At 35.8% G+C, this 22,991-nt stretch overlaps 2 protein-coding genes across 3 annotated transcripts; one reads left to right on the forward strand and one right to left on the reverse strand.

Annotated features, from left to right (window-relative positions):
- Window positions 1–1,711: 1,711 nt before the first annotated feature.
- On the reverse strand, window positions 1,712–20,963 carry eif2ak1 (eukaryotic translation initiation factor 2-alpha kinase 1). The gene is given in 16 exon segments (XM_083933034.1): window positions 1,712–1,961; window positions 1,963–2,054; window positions 3,004–3,237; window positions 3,425–3,504; window positions 3,613–3,724; window positions 9,062–9,168; window positions 9,263–9,371; window positions 9,475–9,844; window positions 10,657–10,705; window positions 10,846–10,939; window positions 11,018–11,098; window positions 11,183–11,282; window positions 11,368–11,411; window positions 11,649–11,785; window positions 18,145–18,312; window positions 20,630–20,963. Coding segments are annotated over 16 exon segments (1,974 nt in total). The 5' UTR covers window positions 20,796–20,963; the 3' UTR covers window positions 1,712–1,930.
- Window positions 4,727–9,022, forward strand: LOC310961079 (ankyrin repeat domain-containing protein 61-like). 2 transcript variants are annotated; one of them, XM_083933036.1, is made up of 5 exons: window positions 4,727–5,159; window positions 5,663–5,795; window positions 6,501–6,672; window positions 6,843–7,040; window positions 7,294–9,022. In XM_083933036.1, the coding sequence occupies exons 1-5, from the start codon at window positions 4,976–4,978 to the stop codon at window positions 7,921–7,923; spliced, it is 1,317 nt and encodes a 438-aa protein (XP_083789162.1). In that variant the 5' UTR covers window positions 4,727–4,975; the 3' UTR covers window positions 7,924–9,022. The 2 variants fall into 2 exon arrangements, with proteins under 2 accessions (XP_083789162.1, XP_083789163.1); XM_083933037.1 differs by having other exon boundaries at window positions 5,026–5,159; window positions 5,701–5,795.
- Window positions 20,964–22,991: the final 2,028 nt, after the last annotated feature.

Below are 22,991 nucleotides of genomic sequence, written 5' to 3' on the forward strand. Positions count from 1 at the left end.
CCAAACTCAGTGGGAGCAGTCTGAACTGTCAGCCTTTAACTCTGGTCGCGTGTTATTCTGCATAGCACTGTATTTTTAGGACTACAGAAGAGACCACATTTGCTTGATGTTGGAGAAAAGTCTTAGCTGACCGATCATACTTATAAAAGTGTCAATTAACAAAAGCTATTCATAGCAGGGACTGCAATTTAGTTCAAATCAACACATTTCTTATTCATCCTCCAATCAAAAAATCTAAACACTACTCATGGGCACTTTCTAAGGTTTCCATTAAAAAAGCAAACATCAGCAATATATTGACTTGAATTTTTAATATGTTCATATCGACCAACTTCTGCTAAAGTTACCTACTGAACGTTACTAGTTCAAACCCCGGACAGAGAAAATGCTCTGGTCGGAAGCACGTTTACAACAACAGCTGTTCCCTCCCACCTGCTCCGGCAGACTGGCTCACGTTGGCTAACAGAAGGCTGCTAGGCCTTTAACACGCAGCGCCGCTAAACCCCACTGAAACACGCATTAAACCTCCGTTAACCCCTGCGGTAGGACAGACACCGATTAAAAAGCTCACCTGTCTCGCCGATGTCCGCAACAGAATCACGGATAAGGCTTGAGCGGCTCCCGAAGCTCCGAACACCATGGAAACGGCGAACGTTACACATAGCAACCGAACGGGGCTAGCTAACGTTACGTGCGGCAATACCGATGCTAACGCTGCTAGCTGCTAGCACGGCACGATGGGAGCCGACTGACATGGCGGGGAATAACGTTACAGTCTGCTTTAAACGTCAAAGAGCAGTTTAGCCGTTTCCACTTCGACATAAATATAATTTACAATGCCCGTGTAACGGGACGTCTACGGAGCCGAGAAAGGAGGGGCTCGAAACCGGCGGCTGTGTGCGTTCACTGCGCCTCTCTCTCCGACATGACAGAGAACCGGTGTAAGACTACTACGACTAATCTGAGCGGCTCAGGCCGACCAAATTACTGCGGCTGCACAGTTAAAGTGCCACTTAATCGTAAAAATCAACCACACACTCACCTGGAAACTGTTATGAATACGTTAATAGCGGTTGTAAATCCATTCCTTATTTTCAGCGGGTGTCCGGCGGTGAACAATGACGTAGCTAATTGCCCACGGGTACATCCGGGTACCTGCGATGAAACGAGGTCTGTGATTGGTTCATTCGGCCGTTTCTCTGAGAGGAACGTGTTTCAGGGACCTTTGTGTACATGATGTACAACCATCATAGCGTGCTTTATTATACCCATAGATACTGTAAGTTGCTATAGGATAATTACATGGCTATAAGCAGACCAAGTTGACACCACAGATTGTTGCATCTATGCTAAAATGCCAATTTAAAGATAAATTACGCAGTAGAGCTACCCGCAGAAGTTATACATTTAAGAGTTCTTAAAAGAAGAAAAAAGGGATGCAATCCTAATGAGCAGTAATTCAACATTTAAACCTACATCAACCACGTGTACAGGCCACAGGACAAACACATTTGGAAAGTGTATTGTGTCCACAAATGGTTTTCAATTTGCTGGAAATGGGTAGCTGCTTCTTTAGGAAAAAGAAGATCAAAAAAATCATTGTTGAGTGGTGTGCTTATAGGTCACCTTTTCCAATTTGTTGTGTACTACTTTCAAAGTAACATCTCAAATGATCAGAAAACACATTGCTTCTCAGAAATCCCACAAGAAGTAGCAGAAATAGGTTTTATTGAACAGCTGAATAAGGATAAATAATTGCAACCTTGAATTCAGGTGTACAAGACACACTCAAATGTTAAAACACACACACGCACGCACACACATACATACACACTTGCTCTACCACTTGTACCAAGTCCCTGAAACATAGTACAGCAGTGGTTAATAAATCAAGTTTTAACAGTCTGTTGAGGGCTGAGATCTTTAAGGCTCAGGTCTTGACGGAGTCAGAGACATTAACTGACTTCTGAGCTCTGAAGCCGACTTATCTGCCTCCTTAGCTGCATGATCTCTTCCTCCTGCTCTTCAACCCTTCTCTGCAAACCATGGATTACCTGAAGAGCGGAGAAAAGAAAGAGAGGGGGTATGATTAAAATTGGTCGCTCATTATTAGTAGGAACTGTATTGCAGATGCAAGTGTTAGTGGGGTTGTATGAGGCTGAAGCTTTTGTAGACGGGGGCAGTGCCATACTTTAGTCACCTTAAAAAAGGCCCACCTAAAAGAAAATCATTATCAGTTAGTGTATACTATATGTATGTATATGTACTATAATATTTTCACCTCTTTACCTGGCCAGCAGACAGCCCTTTCCATTGGCACTACATTTTCTCAACGTATTACTTATTACTCCTGTATCACGCTGCAGATCAGCTTTTAATAAACAAAGGCGAAATGCCATTTACTGTGGAGACAAGAGGGTCTCTTTATGACCGGAGTATACGGAAGAAAAACCTTTGCAGAGAGATACTGAACGGCAGAAAGAAAGAGAGAGGGGAAACTTAACTGGAGGAAAGAGCTGTATAACAGCAACGTAAAGCCATTAAAATGTTCAAAATATAGCGTATATTTAAAATGATTTTTTTTTTAGGTGTGCATTTTTTAAGGAGCCTAAAATACATTGAGAGAATGCTTAGCTTCTGTGTCGGTCTGCATCTCTAAACTGGTGGCGTGCTAACTGTCATCTAATGTAGGTAATACCCTGACTATTGATAAAGGACCTCATACTACCACACTTGAAAAAAGCCAAAATATCCCTTTATGCCTTGTTGGAGTCAGCAGAGAGCATTTTCTGGTGACACATGCAGCGTAGCCACACATACAGTAAAACAAAAGCTACACACTAGAAGTAAATGGAATTAACATTTGTTTCCAGACAGTTACACACTTTGTAGATTTTAGGTCAGCAATCCAAAATAATTATTTCCCATTTTTTATAGCACAAAAAGTCTTCAGGTTGGTAGTTTTTCTTAAAACTAAAATACATCAATTTAGAGGCCACATACTATGTCTTTGCTGCAGAAGAGTTCGCTCTGTAGAAGCTCGCTGGCCGTGGGCCGAACAGAGGGCTCTTTACTCGTCAGCTTCATGATGTACTTTGTCAGGACCGGCCATCTCTGGCAGAACGAGTCTGGGACTTTCCCCTCCCTCAGGTCCCCAAGCGTCTGGACCCGCTCCATCTCTGTCCCAAAGGGCTGGAATAGCTCGAGAGCCAGCACTCCGATGCTGTACATATCCGACTGCAAGAGCAACAACATTACAAATAAAGTTGTTACAAATGTCATAGAAGAACTTATAATGATAAAGACTAATGACAAAAGTACAATATTAATATGTGACAAATATATATCATGAAAATATGTCATGTTACATGAGAAAATTAAGTCTGAATTCACCACAATTTGTAGTAAGTATGCATACGTTTACCTTAGAATCGTAATGGGAGCCCTTCAGTTGTTCTGGTGCAGCATATACAAATGTGCCAACACCTGTAGTATGTGAGGAATCTGCAAAATACATCAGAAATGTGACTTTAAAGCACACAGCGCTCTCTACTGGTAATTCTGAGGTATTGTTTTCATGAAAATAAAACAGGCCCATAGGTGCAGTAGTACCACTGGGAGAGGCGGTGCTTTTATGGCCATCCATTATTATGTCCCTGCAGGCCAAACCGAAGTCCCCTATCCGAACATGGCTGTCGTGACCATGAAGGAAAATGTTCCTCGGCTGTTGAAAAAAACAAAGACATTGTAATAAGTTAAACAGGTCAATGACTGAAAAGATGCAGATGGCCACGGATTTTGCATGTGAGATGACAGTGTTTTATAATAACAGTAGGTTCTGCTGTTTTTATTTGGAGCCTCAGAGACCTCACCGCCAATTCGTCGAGACGGCACAAAGTACTTTGAGTTTTTTTTATAGAAAATTCATATCTTCACCATTGATGCCGCATTTATTGGCACTGATTTTAATTTTTTACTTTAAACTTTTAATTATTCAGTGGGTTTTACCATCCATCTTATGTTAGTCATTATATGTTTATATTTTCATCTTATTGTATCTTGGTTTTTCTCTGTTGTTCCATCTTATTTCACATAAAATAATTATAATGATATATAATATGAATACAGAGCTATTAAAAAAGACACACAAAGAGCGAGAACAGTACAGTAAGAGATAAAAAATAGGATAACATTATTAGTAAAAACAGTTGATAATTATAAACAGGTTTTAAGATATGAATAGCCACAAAACAACAAACAATAACAGTGATCTTAGGAAAACACAGAAGTCATTAAAAGCAATATCACGAGAAAAGGTTTTGGACCGTTTCTTCGAACTATCAAGTGAAGTTGCTTGTCTCAGATGTGATAGTTATTTGTTCCACATATCTCAGGTGGCTAACAACAAAAAGTACATTTGTGCTAGGGTTTCGGAAGCCTTCATTAAAATAAGAGACAATTCAGAAAAATCCAGCTGCTTCACATCACAAAGTACTCTGTTCAAGTTCGGAAATACTGCTTTTTACTTCCTATATTTTAGAACATAGTAAGGACAGCGTGTATTCGTTTGCAATCTTATCATTTCCTGGTTTTGTAATAGTAAAATACTAACAGTTAATAAGTGTCACGCTATCCGAACAACCTGTAAATAACTCAGGAGGGTGTCACCAGTCCCCATTAAAGGCCCTGCACACGGCAAAAAGTTATCAGTTGGGACAGGAAGGCTTCACATCAAACTTAGACACATAACTCTCAAAAGGAGATGCATGATGAAACCAGGCTGACTGAAAACACCGAACACAGGAAGCAGAAGTAGCATTTACAAAGAAGAATTAACTGACAAGTGATATATATATATATATATATATATATATATATATACACTTGCATGGACAAACCAGACTGACCAGATTTTAACCGGCACACACCTCCTGCAAGACTAAACACGGACAGAAGTGCAGCTGCGGAGCCTGGTATGATGCAAGAGGGAAAAGCAAGCGATGACAGGAGTGGTAACGTTATCAAGAGCCTCAATGATGAATTCTATACTGCAATCGTGAATGAAGATGTGGGACGTATAGACGCAATATCCTTAAAGTATGGAAGCAACTTTTTTTATCAATATGCAAGGCAGTGCGACCGCAGAGGTCTCCTGGAAGGTAAATGTAACTGTTTTGTCTTAAAGTTACTTGTGAGAATTGAAACATGTTAAATGTATGTTTCACAGCATTTTATATATCACAATATCATATACAAAGGCAGCGATAACCACAAGAAGTTCAGAGATTACTCACTTTGCGATCCAAGCAGCTCATTCAGTTTATGAAATTAAAAAAAGACGATGCAGGAGGACCACCGCTCCACTCGGCTTGATCTTTACTAAGGTGCTGGAAACATCGATGAGCCCAAAGTGGTAAAAGAGACACCCGCACACTTGGATCTATGCAGCGTTTCACTGCAAAAAGCTTTCGGTCTAACAGACCTTTATGAGAGCATGTATCAGAAAACAGAGAGAATGTATGCTCTGTTGAAGGTCTGTTTGAGGCCTAATAAAGTAAAATGTAGTGATCTAAGTGTGCAGATATCTCTCTTACCATGAAGTTAAAAGAAAGACAGAGGGTGGGCCGAGTTAGACTGCAAAATATTTGTTTTTCTTTTCCAGTTTTCCAGTTTGTCTTGTCTTGTCTTGCCTTGCCTCAGGGCCCTACTACACTTCCCCTCCATTTGGCTGCCTCTTACAGAAGATTAGAGAGCATGCAGAGCTTGCTGTCAACAGGGGCAGACCCAGAAACAAGGTCTGGACAAACACACACACACTAAACACCACACCAAATATCACACCCATGTGTACTTCAGTCTTACGTGAGCTTCTTTTTCTCTTGGTATCAGGCTATCACAGAATAAAAAGAAGTAATTTAGCTGGGTTTGAAGTAAACTCGTTTCAGTTGAGGTAGTTCATGTCAGAGAGAGTCTAATATCGTTTTTGGCGAGTCAACGACTTCCTGTTAGAGCCCGACCTATTTACCAGTCGGCCGATATTATCAGACGATATTGGCCTATCACAGACATATCAGTTTCTATTGATATCGGTGTATATGTCCGATACGCTTCGTTATGAAAACTGTTTTTACAGAAGATATAATGCAGAAAGGGGTAATTTAGATTGATTCTTTATTTAAATGATCATCAATTGACTGATACTGAAAATACAGTACTATTTATTAGCTGTTTATTTTCTTTCTTTATTTGTTTTATATTTATTTTTGATTTGTGTTTGTTCTGAGATCTGGTTGACGATGTAAAATATTGTGTATAATGTATAATTATATTAAATATCCTGCAAAATATCCTGGTCGACTGCTAGGCTACTTCCTGCTACACCTGCTGTGAATTGAAGGTCACACCTGGTACAATGACGTGTCACTGGTTCCTTTGATCTTTGAACAGATGAGACAGCTCTCTATTTGCGTCAGTTTTACCTGTCTCTACGTTTGTCACAGGGACCAGCTCGGTCGAACGACTCTGCACTTGTTGATAGCAGCTTGGCCGAACATCCTGACTACTTGGCCAGAACCAGGCTCCGAGTTCCAGACTGTTGTGTTACGTGTGCATAGGCATGCCGAGGCCTGTCTACGGCTCCTCTGTGAGCACGGTGTTGACGTCAATGCACAGGTGAAGAGTTATCATGTAGTAAAAAAAAAAAAGTCAGTGTTTAAATGTCTGATAATATAAGATTAAAATATAAATTATGAGAAACAATTTTAAAGATCCTCAAGGTTATCTCTTTATAATTCTTTTTGAGACTTCTTTTTCCAAAGGTTTGTTTCTTGTGGTTTCTCTAGGTGGAGGGGAGTCACCAGACAGCTCTCCACCTATCAGTACGCTACACGGCTCTGACTGCTGTCCAAGTTCTGGCCAGCTACGGTGCGGATGTAAATGCTGTGGACAGAAGTGGGATGGCGCCCCTGCATATGGCTGCTGGAATCCTCCATAAGGGCATTATGGTCAGCTTGATCAAGGAGGGAGCAGATATCAACATGGTGTGTATCTTTTCTCTGTTTTTCTGTGCATAGAAATCCATAAGTGTGTTCGTCTGTGCTCCAGTAGATGGCAGTCGGCACGCTCCCAGTGTGTTTAACAACCGAAAGAAAGGCCAACCAAAAAAAATCAATATCAGTTTATGTGTATGTGTAAATATTTTTTACAGCTTTAATGTTTCTGAAATATGTGCACTAGTTTCTACATCTGATCTGTCCTACATTAAATTCAAGTTAATTATTTACTATTTTAAAGAGAGTGAAGGACTCTGGGAACACTCCTCTGCACCTAGCTGTTGTGGCAATGGCTGTGAAGACCATTAAAACCCTGGAGTACGACATCAGCTGCATCTCTGAGCTGCTTGAGCAGGGGGCCGAGGCCAACGCAATGAACAAAGCCGGAATGACACCTTTACAGGACGCGTGCAGCATGGGCAGCAAAGAGGTGGTGGACCTGCTGCTCGGGTATGGAGCCGACATCAATAAGCTGAGCAAAGCTGGGGAGAATTGTCTGTTCCTGTTCCTAAACCGCAGGCCTAATGTAAGGAAGAGCCCTCTGCTGCTGAAACTCCTCAGCCTCACCTCACCGCTCACCGTCTACAACCGGAACGGCCACCTGCCTTCTACCTTGACGCTACCGTGTTTCTCCAAACAGAGAGAGCAGCTATTACATCTCATTCAGAATCCAAGGAGACTTCAAGATATTTGCAAGAATAACATTTATTCAAAAAATGTCCAAAACAAGAGAGAAGAGTTGAGAAAAATCCTGCCTGATAAGTTATATGACTTTGTATTCAACTACTGGGAGAACTTACACGATATTTCCTTTGTGACAGATGGTGACCAGGACTTGTTTGATGACTCGTTTGTTTTTGCTGCTAGCTGACAACTGTGTGTAGATGCAAATAACCACAAACTTGTGCTGGGCCGTATGTGTGCTGGGCTGTACGCCCAAAAAAAGTATCATGGTATTTTATAAGATTCTGGGGGTTTCACTTACAGTTTTTTTCAATTGCTAAAACACTAAACCCTGTTGTCTGAACCAATTTCTCTGTTGCCTGAACCCACTGATTGAATCAATCACTATTTTGGCAAAACCATGAGCACTTTTCACCTGTTTAGACACAACTTCCCAACACATTTTCACTGTGATGCACCTGTATTTGTACCTATATTTTTTGTAACTGCATGTTCTCTTTTTGTAGAATTGAAAGACTGCCACATGGGGGTGGGAGGACAGGTGGCACATGTACACAAGTGGCAAATGCATACGATTTCTGTACAAGTGCTAAATGCACAGGTTTTTTGTTTTGCAACATGCATTCAGCTTCATGTCCTGAGCTTTGTGTTTCCTATTTTTCTATGTAGTGTTTAGTGACTGCTCAGTAGTGTTTTTAATTTTGATTGACTTGGGGCACGATTTGACAACAAAGTTCAGCTTTGGGCACAGATTGAACTGTTTTGAGGTGAAAGTTTGGTTTTGCAAGAATAGTCTGAGGTTTTGTGAACGTAGCTTGAAAATTGGGGTTTGTGTTCACAGTTTAGAGAAAAGGAGAGAAGCTTTCAAGAAATGTGTCTAAGCAATCGACAAAAACTGTAATGACTGGACCTTATTAAAGGTTTAAAGAGGCTTATTCTACTGTCAGGAGTACATATACATATAAGAGCATATATAAGAACATGCCATTGGTGGTGTCATTTTGAAAATGTACAGTTACAGTTATGAGCCTTAAAAATTGTTTGTGTGTCACAAATTGCTGAGGGTCATGATGTTTTTCCTGGTTAATGGGAGTTAGTTGTGGGTTGATTGCTGTGTTAGGAGTTAGTGAGAAGGATGGGCAGTTAATAGGGTTCTGCTCTCAATACACTCACTGCCTCTTGAAAAGTTACAGCGACTGTTTCAGCTATGCAGTGGTATGTCAGTATATGAAAAATTTGTATCATATGGGAAATTAAAACAGGTATACAGACCGGCTCTACCTCAAACATATGCTGATCAAATAAAATATTTGAAAGCACCTCACCTTCAGGTCTCTGTGGATGATTCCCCTGGAGTGGATGTACTCCACTCCTTCAAGTATCTTTCTCAGCAGGCTGAGTGTGTGCTCAGTATCGACACATCCGTAAGGACCTGAAAAAGTCAAATATATTGATTTTCTAAAAATTGTATTTGATGGACTTTTAGGTGTAAAAAGGGACAAGTAATGCATGTGTTAAACACTTACATCTCGGTGTCTGTTCTTCTTTGGGCGGGGTGTTCCTCTCAGAGATCCAGTCCTTCAGTGAGCGCTCACACAGCTGCATCTGGATGTAGAGCATTAGGTGGAACTGTACCTGCAGACACAGACAAACCATAACTGAAAACTTCACATTGTTTCTAACTGTCTATTCTTTCTAGTAATCTGTCTGATCGGTGAATGCCTTGTTAAGCACCTACTTCTTTATAAGGTTTGGTTGTGTGTTTGTCAGCCCACTGCTGAAAGTCCTTGTCCATGCAGGAGTTGTTGTTCAGTTCGATGCTGCTCCTGCTAGACTCCTCTAACACCTCTGAGCCGTCCCATCCCATGGCAGGACATTTGGAGGCAGTCGGTGGACCTCGCTGTCCCAGGAATACGCAGGGGACGTAGTTCTCAGGGATCCGGCGCATCGTCTTGGGACACACCACCTGGCCCTTCTCTTGGGTTGGAACTAAAGCTTTGACAGGCTCAGTCTCTCCCGATGGTGCTTTGGCACTTGAATCTGTCGGTGCTTGACTGAGGCTTTGAAAAACTATGGAGGAGCCGCTGTTGTCAGGGCTCTCGTCAATGCTGTGAATCGAAGAGCCCAGATAGACTTAGCGTTGTTGGACCAAATAACGACTATTATTGGGTTAATCCTTGTTGCATGCAAGATTGCATACAAAAATTAGAAAATACTGAGTACTTTTCATTTGTCAAATAATTCATTCACACAGAAGAATACAAAAATAGGCTTGATCATGCGGTCATTTCATATAGACTATTACGTTTTTTAATGAATTACCAGAAAACATGCTATATCGTGTCTATTTATAATTATCAAGACCTTTATCAGGATACAGGATTTTGGCCATATCGCTCAAATAATGTTACTTTTCAAGAATAATTTTACCCGTCTAGGTCATAATTATCATAATACATTATTTTTGCGTGCTATTTCTGTGGACAACTAAGTTTAATGGGCGATCACAAGAGAAACCTTTTTATAGTTTTAGTTTTAAAAAAACCTATAATTGGGATATTAATCCATAATCCGTACAAAGTAGTCCACCTCAAGGTAAAAATGTTTATTACCAAATCAATTCACCGTAAAAATAATACTAGTTCTGCAACATATTATTAATTTAATTATAGATGCAGATTATTTTCCTGAAAATTACTATTTGGTTTATTCAAAAAACAGTGACAAATATCCAAAATAAATCATGTACTAGGTCATTATATTTAAAGTTCATGTTCAAGGAGGAGCAGAATGTCTGTACTTTTCAGGTGTAAGCTAATATCAAGCTCGTTTATTAACATTGGACACTGGTCCTTCCTGTCTTGTTTGATTGCTTCGTTTTGTTGCGTATCGTAATTGTATCAAATGCATCACATTGTACCTGTCTTGGTGTCCAGGTGACTCCAGTGCAGGCAGGAGAGGCTCAGGATCTGTAATAGAGATGTTTTTCCACATTAAAGTTCTCTTATGATAAGATCAGTCACTGGGGTTGTTCACTAAGCTCAGTGACTACTAGGGGCAATCATTTCATCCTAACAAACTTGTTGCAGAACAGCAGTTAAGTACTCACATGCCGCAGGCTGAACATGTTCCATCCACGCAGTGTGATAGCCCACAACATTTACATGCAACAGGCTGGATAACATTTTGACTTCCCTGAGGACCTGCAGCCAAACAAAATGTAATTATTACTCTTTTATCTCTGGGCGTGAAAAGGCTCTATTGATAAAGCACTGACCCACCTTCATGCAGTCATCCTTTGAGACTTTTTTGATGAGAATTTTCTTCACAGCATAATATTGTCCATCCAGTTTGTTCATAACCTACAAAAAAGGAGATATTGTGTTTATCAACTCAACTCCTTCTTTAGAGGAGTTTAATTAAATTAGCATGAAAGTGTAAAATACCTTAAAAACTTTTCCATATGATCCTTTTCCGAGTCTAACTAGTTCTTCAAATTCACTAACATACCGGGACGTCTGTGCTTGAAACAGTCCCTCTTTAGGCCTGTGGGGAGACAAAAAACAAATATCTCTTACACAATGCTTAAATATTTAAAAAAAAATGAAAAACTACTCAAAGTACATCCTACCTTAAAACAGGATTTTGTGTGTTTGTGCCGAGCTGCTGTTGGCCCTGCAAAATGAGACGGAGGATAAACACACTCTCCACACTGTGGATATAAACTAACACTGGACTGCCCCAGCTACAGTAGTAAACTGTTGAAGCATTACCCAGTTTACAAGTAATACTCTTACTGACAAGTTTATTACATAAAATAAAAATACCCACTTTACATAGTAGTATTAGTCCCAAACTGTCAACATACGGACACTACAAAGGCCCCTGGTGGACAAGCTGGTGACTTGTTACCTGTGGGTACACGGAGGAGCTGGCGGCATGAAGCAGCTCTGTGAAGGCCCGGTTGTGCTGCAGTCTGACAGTGCTGAACTCATCACTTATGGCCAAAGGTGACAAAAGGTTCATGGCAGCTAAACGCTGGCCAATGACTTCCAGAGGAAACAACAAGATCATTTGTAACTGTGAATGGATTAAGTAAACGATAATTGCAAGATATGTCACACTATGGAAGTCCATTTCAGCCAATGTGATGAAAAAAATCCTGAAATTATAATGAAACATTCTCAAAATTATGACTTTGTATCTCAAAATATTTAGAAACTTTCTCAAAATAAAGCCTTAGTTTCTCAAAATAATGCTAAGCTTTCTCAAAATAAAGCCTTAATATCTCAAAATAATGATCAACTTTCTCATAATAAAGCCTTAGTATCTCAAAATAATGATAAACTTTCTCAAAATAAAGCCTTAATATCTCAAAATAATGATCAACTTTCTCATAATAAAGCCTTAGTATCTCAAAATAATGATAAACTTTCTCAAAATAAAGCCTTAATATCTCAAAATAATGATCAACTTTCTCATAATAAAGCCTTAGTATCTCAAAATAATGATAAACTTTCTCAAAATAAAGCCTTAATATCTCAAAATAATGATCAACTTTCTCATAATAAAGCCTTAGTATCTCAAAATAATGATAAACTTTCTCAAAATAAAGCCTTAGTATCTCAAAATAATGATAAACTTTCTCAAAATAAAGCCTTAGTATCTCAAAATAGTGATAAACTTTCTCATAATAAAGCCTTAGTATCTCAAAATAGTGATAAACTTTCTCAAAATAAAGCCTTAGTATCTCAAAATAGTGATAAACTTTCTCAAAATAAAGCCTTAATATCTCAAAATAGTGATAAACTTTCTCAAAATAAAGCCTTAGTATCTCAAAATAATGATAAACTTTCTCAAAATAAAGCCTTAATATCTCAAAATAATGATCAACTTTCTCATAATAAAGCCTTAGTATCTCAAAATAGTGATAAACTTTCTCAAAATAATGCCGTAGTATCTCAAAATAATGATAAACTTTCTCAAAATAAAGCCTTAGTATCTCAAAATAATGATCAACTTTCTCATAATAAAGCCTTAATATCTCAAAATAATGATAAACTTTCTCAAAATAAAGCCTTAATATCTCAAAATAGTGATAAACTTTCTCAAAATAAAGCCTTAGTATCTCAAAATAGTGATAAACTTTCTCAAAATAAAGCCTTAGTATCTCAAAATAATGATAAACTTTCTCAAAATAAAGCCTTAGTATCTCAAAATAATGCTAAACTTTCTCAAAATAAAGCCTTAATATCTCAAAATAATGATCAACTTTCTCAAAATAAAGCCTTAATATCTCAAAATAATGATCAACTTTCTCAAAATAATGCCTTAGTATCTCAAAATAATGATAAACTTTCTCAAAATAAAGCCTTAGTATCTCAAAATAATGATAAACTTTCTCAAAATAAAGCCTTAATATCTCAAAATAATGATCAACTTTCTCAAAATAATGCCTTAGTATCTCAAAATAATGATAAACTTTCTCAAAATAAAGCCTTAGTATCTCAAAATAATGATAAACTTTCTCATAATAATGATAAACTTTCTCAAAATAATGATAAACTTTCTCAAAATAAAGCCTTAATATCTCAAAATAATGATAAACTTTCTCAAAATAAAGCCTTAGTATCTCAAAATAATGATAAACTTTCTCAAAATAATGATAAACTTTCTCAAAATAATGATAAACTTTCTCAAAATAAAGCCTTAATATCTCAAAATAATAATAAACTTTCTCAAAATAAAGCCTTAATATCTCAAAATAATGCTAAACTTTCTCAAAATAAAGCCTTAATATCTCAAAATAATGATAAACTTTCTCATAATAAAGCCTTAGTATCTTAAAATAATGATAAACTTTCTCATAATAAAGCCTTAATATCTCAAAATAATGATAAACTTTCTCAAAATAAAGCCTTAATATCTCATAATAATGATAAACTTTCTCAAAATAAAGCCTTAGTATCTCAAAATAATGATCAACTTTCTCAAAATAAAGCCTTAGTATCTCAAAATAATGATAAACTTTCTCAAAATAAAGCCTTAGTATCTCAAAATAATGATAAACTTTCTCATAATAAAGCCTTAATATCTCAAAATAATGATAAACTTTCTCAAAATAAAGCCTTAGTATCTCAAAATAATAATAAACTTTCTCAAAATAAAGCCTTAGTATCTCAAAATAATGATAAACTTTCTCATAATAAAGCCTTAGTATCTCAAAATAATGATAAACTTTCTCAAAATAAAGCCTTAGTATCTCAAAATAGTGATAAACTTTCTCAAAATAAAGCCTTAATATCTCAAAATAATAATAAACTTTCTCATAATAAAGCCTTAATATCTCAAAATGCTAAACTTTCTCATAATAAAGCCTTAATATCTCAAAATAATGATCAACTTTCTCAAAATAAAGCCTTAGTATCTCAAAATAGTGATAAACTTTCTCAAAATAATGCCTTAATATCTCAAAATAATGATCAACTTTCTCAAAATAAAGCCTTAGTATCTCAAAATAATGATAAACTTTCTCATAATAAAGCCTTAGTATCTCAAAATAATGATAAACTTTCTCATAATAATGATAAACTTTCTCAAAATAATGATAAACTTTCTCAAAATAAAGCCTTAATATCTCAAAATAATAATAAACTTTCTCAAAATAAAGCCTTAATATCTCAAAATAATGCTAAACTTTCTCAAAATAAAGCCTTAGTATCTCAAAATAATGATAAACTTTCTCATAATAAAGCCTTAGTATCTCAAAATAATGATAAACTTTCTCATAATAAAGCCTTAGTATCTCAAAATAATGATCAACTTTCTCAAAATAAAGCCTTAATATCTCAAAATAATGATCAACTTTCTCAAAATAATGCCTTAATATCTCAAAATAATGATCAACTTTCTCAAAATAAAGCCTTAGTATCTCAAAATAATTATCCACTTTCTCATAATAATGATAAACTTTCTCAAAATAGTGATAAACTTTCTCAAAATAATGCCTTAGTATCTCAAAATAATAATAAACTTTCTCAAAATAAAGCCTTAATATCTCAAAATAATGATATACTTTCTCAAAATAAAGCCTTAGTATCTCAAAATAGTGATAAACTTTCTCAAAATAAAGCCTTAGTATCTCAAAATAGTGATAAACTTTCTCAAAATAAAGCCTTAATATCTCAAAATAGTGATAAACTTTCTCAAAATAAAGCCTTAATATCTCAAAATAATAATAAACTTTCTCAAAATAAAGCCTTAATATCTCAAAATAATGCTAAACTTTCTCAAAATAAAGCCTTAGTATCTCATAATAATGCTAAACTTTCTCAAAATAATGCCTTAATATCTCAAAATAATGATAAACTTTCTCATAATAAAGCCTTAGTATCTCAAAATAATGATAAAGTTTCTCAAAATAATGCCTTAATATCTCAAAATAATGATAAACTTTCTCAAAATAATGCCTTAATATCTCAAAATAATGATAAACTTTCTCATAATAAAGCCTTAATATCTCAAAATGATAAACTTTCTCATAATAAAGCCTTAATATCTCAAAATAATGATAAACTTTCTCAAAATAAAGCCTTAATATCTCAAAATAATGCTAAACTTTCTCAAAATAAAGCCTTAGTATCTCAAAATAATGATAAACTTTCTCAAAATAAAGCCTTAATATCTCAAAATAATGATCAACTTTCTCAAAATAATGCCTTAGTATCTCAAAATAGTGATAAACTTTCTCAAAATAAAGCCTTAGTATCTCAAAATAATGATAAACTTTCTCAAAATAAAGCCTTAGTATCTTAAAATAATGATAAACTTTCTCAAAATAAAGCCTTAATATCTCAAAATAATGATAAACTTTCTCATAATAAAGCCTTAATATCTCAAAATAATGATAAACTTTCTCATAATAAAGCCTTAATATCTCAAAATAATGATCAACTTTCTCAAAATAATGCCTTAGTATCTCAAAATAATAATAAACTTTCTCAAAATAAAGCCTTAGTATCTCAAAATAATGATAAACTTTCTCAAAATAAAGCCTTAATATCTCAAAATAATGATCAACTTTCTCATAATAAAGCCTTAGTATCTTAAAATAATGATAAACTTTCTCAAAATAAAGCCTTAGTATCTCAAAATAATGCTAAACTTTCTCATAATAAAGCCTTAGTATCTCAAAATAATGATCAACTTTCTCATAATAAAGCCTTAGTATCGCAAAATAATGATAAACTTTCTCATAATAAAGCCTTAATATCTCAAAATAATGATAAACTTTCTCATAATAAAGCCTTAATATCTCAAAATAATGATAAAGTTTCTCAAAATATAGCCTTAGTATCTCAAAATAATAATAAACTTTCTCATAATAAAGCCTTAGTATCTCAAAATAATGATAAACTTTCTCATAATAAAGCCTTAATATCTCAAAATGCTAAACTTTCTAATAATAAAGCCTTAATATCTCAAAATGCTAAACTTTCTCATAATAAAGCCTTAATATCTCAAAATAATGCTAAACTTTCTCAAAATAAAGCCTTAATATCTCAAAATAATGATAAAGTTTCTCAAAATAATGATCAACTTTCTCATAATAAAGCCTTAGTATCTCAAAATAATGATAAACTTTCTCAAAATAAAGCCTTAATATCTCAAAATAATAATAAACTTTCTCATAATAAAGCCTTAGTATCTCAAAATAATGATAAACTTTCTCATAATAAAGCCTTAATATCTCAAAATAATGATAAACTTTCTCAAAATAAAGCCTTAATATCTCAAAATAATGCTAAACTTTCTCAAAATAATGATAAACTTTCTCAAAATAATGCCTTAATATCTCAAAATAATGATAAACTTTCTCAAAATAAAGCCTTAGTATCTGAAAATAATGATAAACTTTCTCATAATAATGATAAACTTTCTCATAATAAAGCCTTAGTATCTCAAAATAATGATAAACTTTCTCAAAATAAAGCCTTAGTATCTCAAAATAATGATAAACTTTCTAAAAATAAAGCCTTAATATCTCAAAATAATGATAAACTTTCTCATAATAAAGCCTTAATATCTCAAAATAATGATAAACTTTCTCATAATAAAGCCTTAGTATCTCAAAATAGTGATAAACTTTCTCAAAATAAAGCCTTAGTATCTCAAAATAATGATAAACTTTCTCATAATAAAGCCTTAGTATCTCAAAATAATGATAAACTTTCTCAAAATAAAGCCTTAATATCTCAAAATAATGATAAACTTTCTCAAAATAAAGCCTTAGTATCTCAAAATAATGATAAACGTTCTCAAAATAAAGCCTTAGTATCTCAAAATAATGATAAACTTTCTCAAAATAAAGCCTTAGTATCTCAAAATAATGATAAACTTTCTCATAATAAAGCCTTAGTATCTCAAAATAATGATAAACTTTCTCATAATAAAGCCTTAGTATCTCAAAATAATGATAAACTTTCTCAAAATAATGCCTTAATATCTCAAAATAATGATAAACTTTCTCATAATAAAGCCTTAATATCTCAAAATAATGATAAACTTTCTCATAATAAAGCCTTAGTATCTCAAAATAATGATAAACTTTCTCAAAATAAAGCCTTAATATCTCAAAATAATGCTAAACTTTCTCAAAATAATGCCTTAATATCTCAAAATAATAATAAACTTTCTCAAAATAAAGCCTTAGTATCTCAAAATAATGATAAACTTTCTCAAAATAAAGCCTTAGTATCTCAAAATAATGCTAAACTTTCTCAAAATAAAGCCTTAATATCTCATAATAATGATAAACTTTCTCAAAATAAAGCCTTAGTATCTCAAAATAATGATAAACTTTCTCATAATAAAGCCTTAGTATCTCAAAATAATGATAAACTTTCTCAAAATAAAGCCTTAGTATCTCAAAATAATGATAAACTTTCTCATAATAAAGCCTTAATATCTCAAAATAATGATAAACTTTCTCATAATAAAGCCTTAGTATCTCAAAATAATGCTAAACTTTCTCAAAATAAAGCCTTAGTATCTCAAAATAATAATAAACTTTCTCAAAATAATGATAAACTTTCTCAAAATAAAGCCTTAGTTTCTCAAAATAATGATAAACTTTCTCAAAATAAAGCCTTAGTATCTCAAAATAATGCTAAACTTTCTCAAAATAAAGCCTTAATATCTCATAATAATGATAAACTTTCTCAAAGAGAAAGTCTCATTATGATGACCTACAGGATCTTTTTCTCCCATCACATTGGTCAAAATGGACTTTTATATCACATACATATATATATTTATATATATCATAGAAAGGACAGAATGGTAAACATGTATTAACAATTTCTTAACTAGCTGTTAATTCCAGTTCAGCTTCTCTGTTAATACGTACCTTTAAACAGCATTCGTGAGCGTGCTGGGTTGCTCTCGTAGACGAAGCACAGGTGCTCCAGCAGAGACCCCAGGAGAAGGTGGTTGGGGATCGCTGAGGCAAACTCTTGGATGGACGGATAATGTTTACCAGCCATCAACACCTCACGGTTATTGTCTGTGTCGGAAGCTGAGCATAAAAAAATGTACAAAAGAGGAAGCATGAAATATTTCACAGTTTTGGCATGATTCTGTGGTCCGTTTTGTCCTTGTAGCACAAAACAACCATCTAGATAATATTTAACTTTGTTGAACTTGCACTAATATCAAATACTCATATAACCACAATATTTCTTTTGTGTAGTCTTACCTTCTTCGATAACTTTGGCTATCATTTCTACAATATTTCGGTCTCCTAGGTCCATTTTTCCGTATTAGAACACATTTGGTGCAGTATTATACACTCACTGTGTTAATGATTAACCCTGTTCACCACATCTTGTTTATGCATAAGGGGGCGTGCACAGCGGCAATGCTTATCTGCCTAGTCCAGCGGGCAGCAGCCTCTCCCACCTACTATACTCACACACTCACTGTAAACACACAACGCAGCGGAGGCATTGGTACACTGTGCTAGAATGGAGAAGGAGGGGTTGTCATCTGGGAGAGCTGTTTGACACTTCTACTCTCATTTCCTCATGCTGCAGAACGAGGGGAGTGGTCTTGACTTGATCCAAAGCAGAAATTCATTGCTGGATTAAGATTTGACTTGAACTAACATCCTGATGATGGCATTATAAACTGGGGGCGTGTTTGAAAGATGGCTGCATTTAACAGGCAGGGAAGGTCTAATGAAAGATGCCATCAAGTTGTGTTATGGGAAATGTAGGATCCAACAATGTTGATTATTGACTCATACTAGGAACAAAAAGTCTGGATGTCCCGGCATCCGTTGCTTCCAGTTTGACCAATCTATTTTTAGACTTGCACCAGCCCTCCTACTTTATGAATGTACGATATCAAATTACCCCGAGTGAACCTTCTTCTAATATTGATCTATGCCATGCTATATGTAAATATACTGAGGTATATATTTAGAAACGAAAAACAAACAAAACATGTACTTGTTATTCATAACATTAGACCGCAACAATACTGGAATTAATTAGATAAATGTACTAGAAATTACAGTGTAAAATCAGACATCATATATATATGACAGGTTTTTCACAGTTTCTCTTTATCCAATAGAGAACAGGACTAGAATGTCTGAATATGTAGGAATATATGTATTACAGATTTCTAATCTACAGTCTATGAGATACAGGGACACTATCATACTTCAGGCTATTCTCATGCAGTTAACGTACATTTAACAACGAAAAGTAATGCATACTAATTTGTGTGTGGTCCAAGTAGATGTAGTATAGAGTGGCCAAGTCCCACCCGTGTGAAAAAAAAATGAATGGGCCTAAATGCAGTTAATGTAATTATTTGCTGGGTCAAGATGCGGGAAAAGTGTAGAGAAAACGATGAGAAAGACTACATGTCGCGTATGTGGCGTCACCTCATCACACTCTCACAGCGGTTCCCAGTGCCGATCAAACCAAGATGCCGGGGTGTTGTGTTCCTGAATGTACGATGCTATTATCCTCCCTTTGGAAAACAAGCGGTGAAGTGAAGCAGAGATATCTCCATGTCTGTACCAGAGTACCAAGGGCGCGTGGTGACGCATATTTGTGTCGAGAGCAGCGTAGAGTTGCTGTTCACAAAGCTGCCACACACAATAATCCACCATTATCTAACTTCTTCACGAGAATAGTTTTGCTTGCATGGCAAATTATCTTTAAAAACCACAAACAACATATGTGAAATTCATGGCACAGTTCAAACGGGACCAGAAAATAATTTGGATCTAGCCATAGGAATACATGCATCAGAAATTCATATTGCGGTCCCTTGTACTGGAAATACAAAGGCGGGACTTTGCCTCTCTATAAGACGGTGGATCCCAAAACACAGGACATTCACCCGGGCGAGCAGGGTTTATTTCCCGGGCGAGCAGGGACCCTAACCTTCCCCGATTGTAGGCTAAAATGTAATGTCATGTAATGGTCTTTTTGGTGCTTTGTTGTCACGGACCACTTTCGGTCCTTAACCGTCTTTCGTTTTGTAAGATTTACATGAATTTATGTGCAGGACTTTTTTTATGGTATGAACCTGTTCATGAAAATACTTTGCATACTTATATAGGATGACAGACTGTATGACTAAATTGTATGAATAGAAAGGCATGTTGTGGCTCAAAGGTGTAGTAAAGACACAGGTGTGTTGGGGGGGGGGGGGGGGGGGGGCACGTTAGTCATAATGGCCCACAATTCCTCAACTACGCCCCTGCCTGTTTATGAAAGCATGACAATCGTAAACTAGAATGTATCAGAATCAGTTAAAACTACGTTATGTTAGGAAGCAGCATTAATGAACTGAGAAGAATGAAAGCAGCTTACTGTCAAACTGGACTTCATCGTCCTCTTCGCTTGCCAAACTTAACAGACTAACGTTACTATCCCCCTCATGTCTCCTGGTGGGCTGAAGGCCGCGGAGCACCAACAGGTTCCCGCTGCTGCTGCTGCCAGAACATTCCTCTGACCTCAAGAGTCCGGAACTGTACATTATGTATGGTCAAAAATAATGACTTGACAGAATAAAGTATTTATTTTCAGACGCTGTTCAATTCCCAGCAGCTAAAGCCCATATCTGCGGTCAAACAGCTCGTTGAATCCTCTCTTCTCGGGTGTTTACATCGCATAAATCGATCAGAAGAGACGGTAAAACATTTCTCTTTCGAGTCCCATACGTTAATGTGCCCATGTCAGGTCAAGAGACGGCCATGATTCAGAGGCCGCGGAGGGACCGTCTGACACTGTACGCTCCTGATTTACAACAAGACTAACTGACATAAATAATAGTTTTACTCACGATGGCAGCGTCAAATAAACACACGTGTTGTTTTATGATATAAAAATAATTCTACAGCTCTGAGCTACAGAGAATGACCCTGTAACAAAAGTCTAATTATTCGTTTTTTAAAATATGAGGTAAATGTAGATGCGCCCTAACACCTTAAAGATCCCGGCGGGTTGTGTCTAGATGGTAACCCAATATTTGCAAATGTCTCGCGAGATGTTTAAGATTAGGCATTAACCTCTAATGGTTATGGTTAGATGTTTAAGGCTAAGCATTGAACTCGAATATTTTAGTTTAGATGGTTATGGTAAAGCATCAAAATATAAGGGTTAATGTGAGTATAAGAGGTCGGGAAGTGAGTCTCGCGAGACTTCTGGCGAATTTTCGCAAATCTTGGGTTACCGTCTAGACAAGACCAGTTCGGTGGTTTTGGTGATGAAATACCACAACATTTTAGGCAACCGTTTTGAAAATACTTATTTATGTACAGCGATATGATTTTGGACACGGTTTTCAGTCTAATGTGTTGTGTTTGTTTTTTTAGGTTGCTGTTTTGCAAACTCTATATTTTATGTTTTAAAATTCAACATGCGCAGTTTTGCGCATGGGTGAAGCTCGCGAGCAAGTCCGTGCGCGGTGCAGCAACTTCATTTTTGTGTTTACAACATGATGTCGTGAAGCTGTTGTGCTTATTTATTATCACTAACAGTGAAAACAAACCTGCTACATGTACATGCATGGTAACGTGGTAGCTGGTGCTTCTTCCTTCAAATTTAGTCACAATTCATTTTTTGAATGACTTCCTCCTGAAGCGTTTCAGTCCTTGAAGATGGCTGATGCTTGGTAAGTTAACTTTACGTTACCTACTAAAGTATTGGACGTTATGTTTAATACCATGCACATTTCCATTTTAGACCATTATTACAAGGCCAAGTCCTTTATAGGCTTACTCGAACCTGTGTATTAGGTATTGCCCCATCATATTATGGAGGACTAAACTTGACTTAAGTGTCACTCAATAAATGTATACATAAATATGGCAATAAATGAATAAATAAAAGCTTAAATTAATGAATGAATCAATAAATGCATGAACTAATGGGACCTCCTACCTCATTAACATATGGACATAGAAACACAGAAATACTAATATGTAGAAATAAATGTAAAGCATTTATTTGATATTTTATTTAGTTATTCATTTGTTCATGCGTTTGTTTATTCTTGTATTTATTAGTTTATACAACTATTCTTGCATTCCTTTTATTTCTGTATTTATTTATGCATTTTTTAAGACTTAATTCATGTTTTGTCCTCCTTCATCATTATGCTATCTATTAAATGCAAACAACTAGTATTGACTCACTCACATTTTATAGTAAGGTCTCTTGGCATTCCCACAGTACTCATATCCATCAGAGAACACATGGTTTAAGGAGCTAATACCATGGTAGATTTTTTTTCTCTTGCTACCTGTACATGTATAAATCTGTTGCTGCAGTACACATTCAGCAGAAAGTAAAGTTCTACACCATAGTTGATGGGTCCTGGTTTTCTTCTCAGCAGCTCTGAACCTGCAGGAGCCATCAAGGCCATTGACAAGCACTCAGTGCATCAAATCTGCTCAGGACAGGTGGTGCTGACTTTGGCCACTGCAGTCAAAGAGCTGGTGGAGAACAGCATTGATGCGGGAGCCACCAACGTTGGTAAGTATTGATGCCCATGGTATCGCACAAATTCTTTTATCCGTGTCTTTTAAAAGCTAAAACTTGACACCGGGTGTTTCTTTTTTGCTGATGATGTTTTGATAACCCACCTTTCACACATGAGAGCTACAGCTGTGGATGCTGACAAAATAATCGCTCTATCTTTGTTAAAATGACACGGTGTAAATGTTTTAAG

This window comes from Echiichthys vipera (assembly GCF_963691815.1).
Source record: "Echiichthys vipera genome assembly, chromosome: 18".
In the NCBI taxonomy this organism is placed as follows: Eukaryota; Metazoa; Chordata; class Actinopteri; order Perciformes; family Trachinidae; genus Echiichthys; species Echiichthys vipera.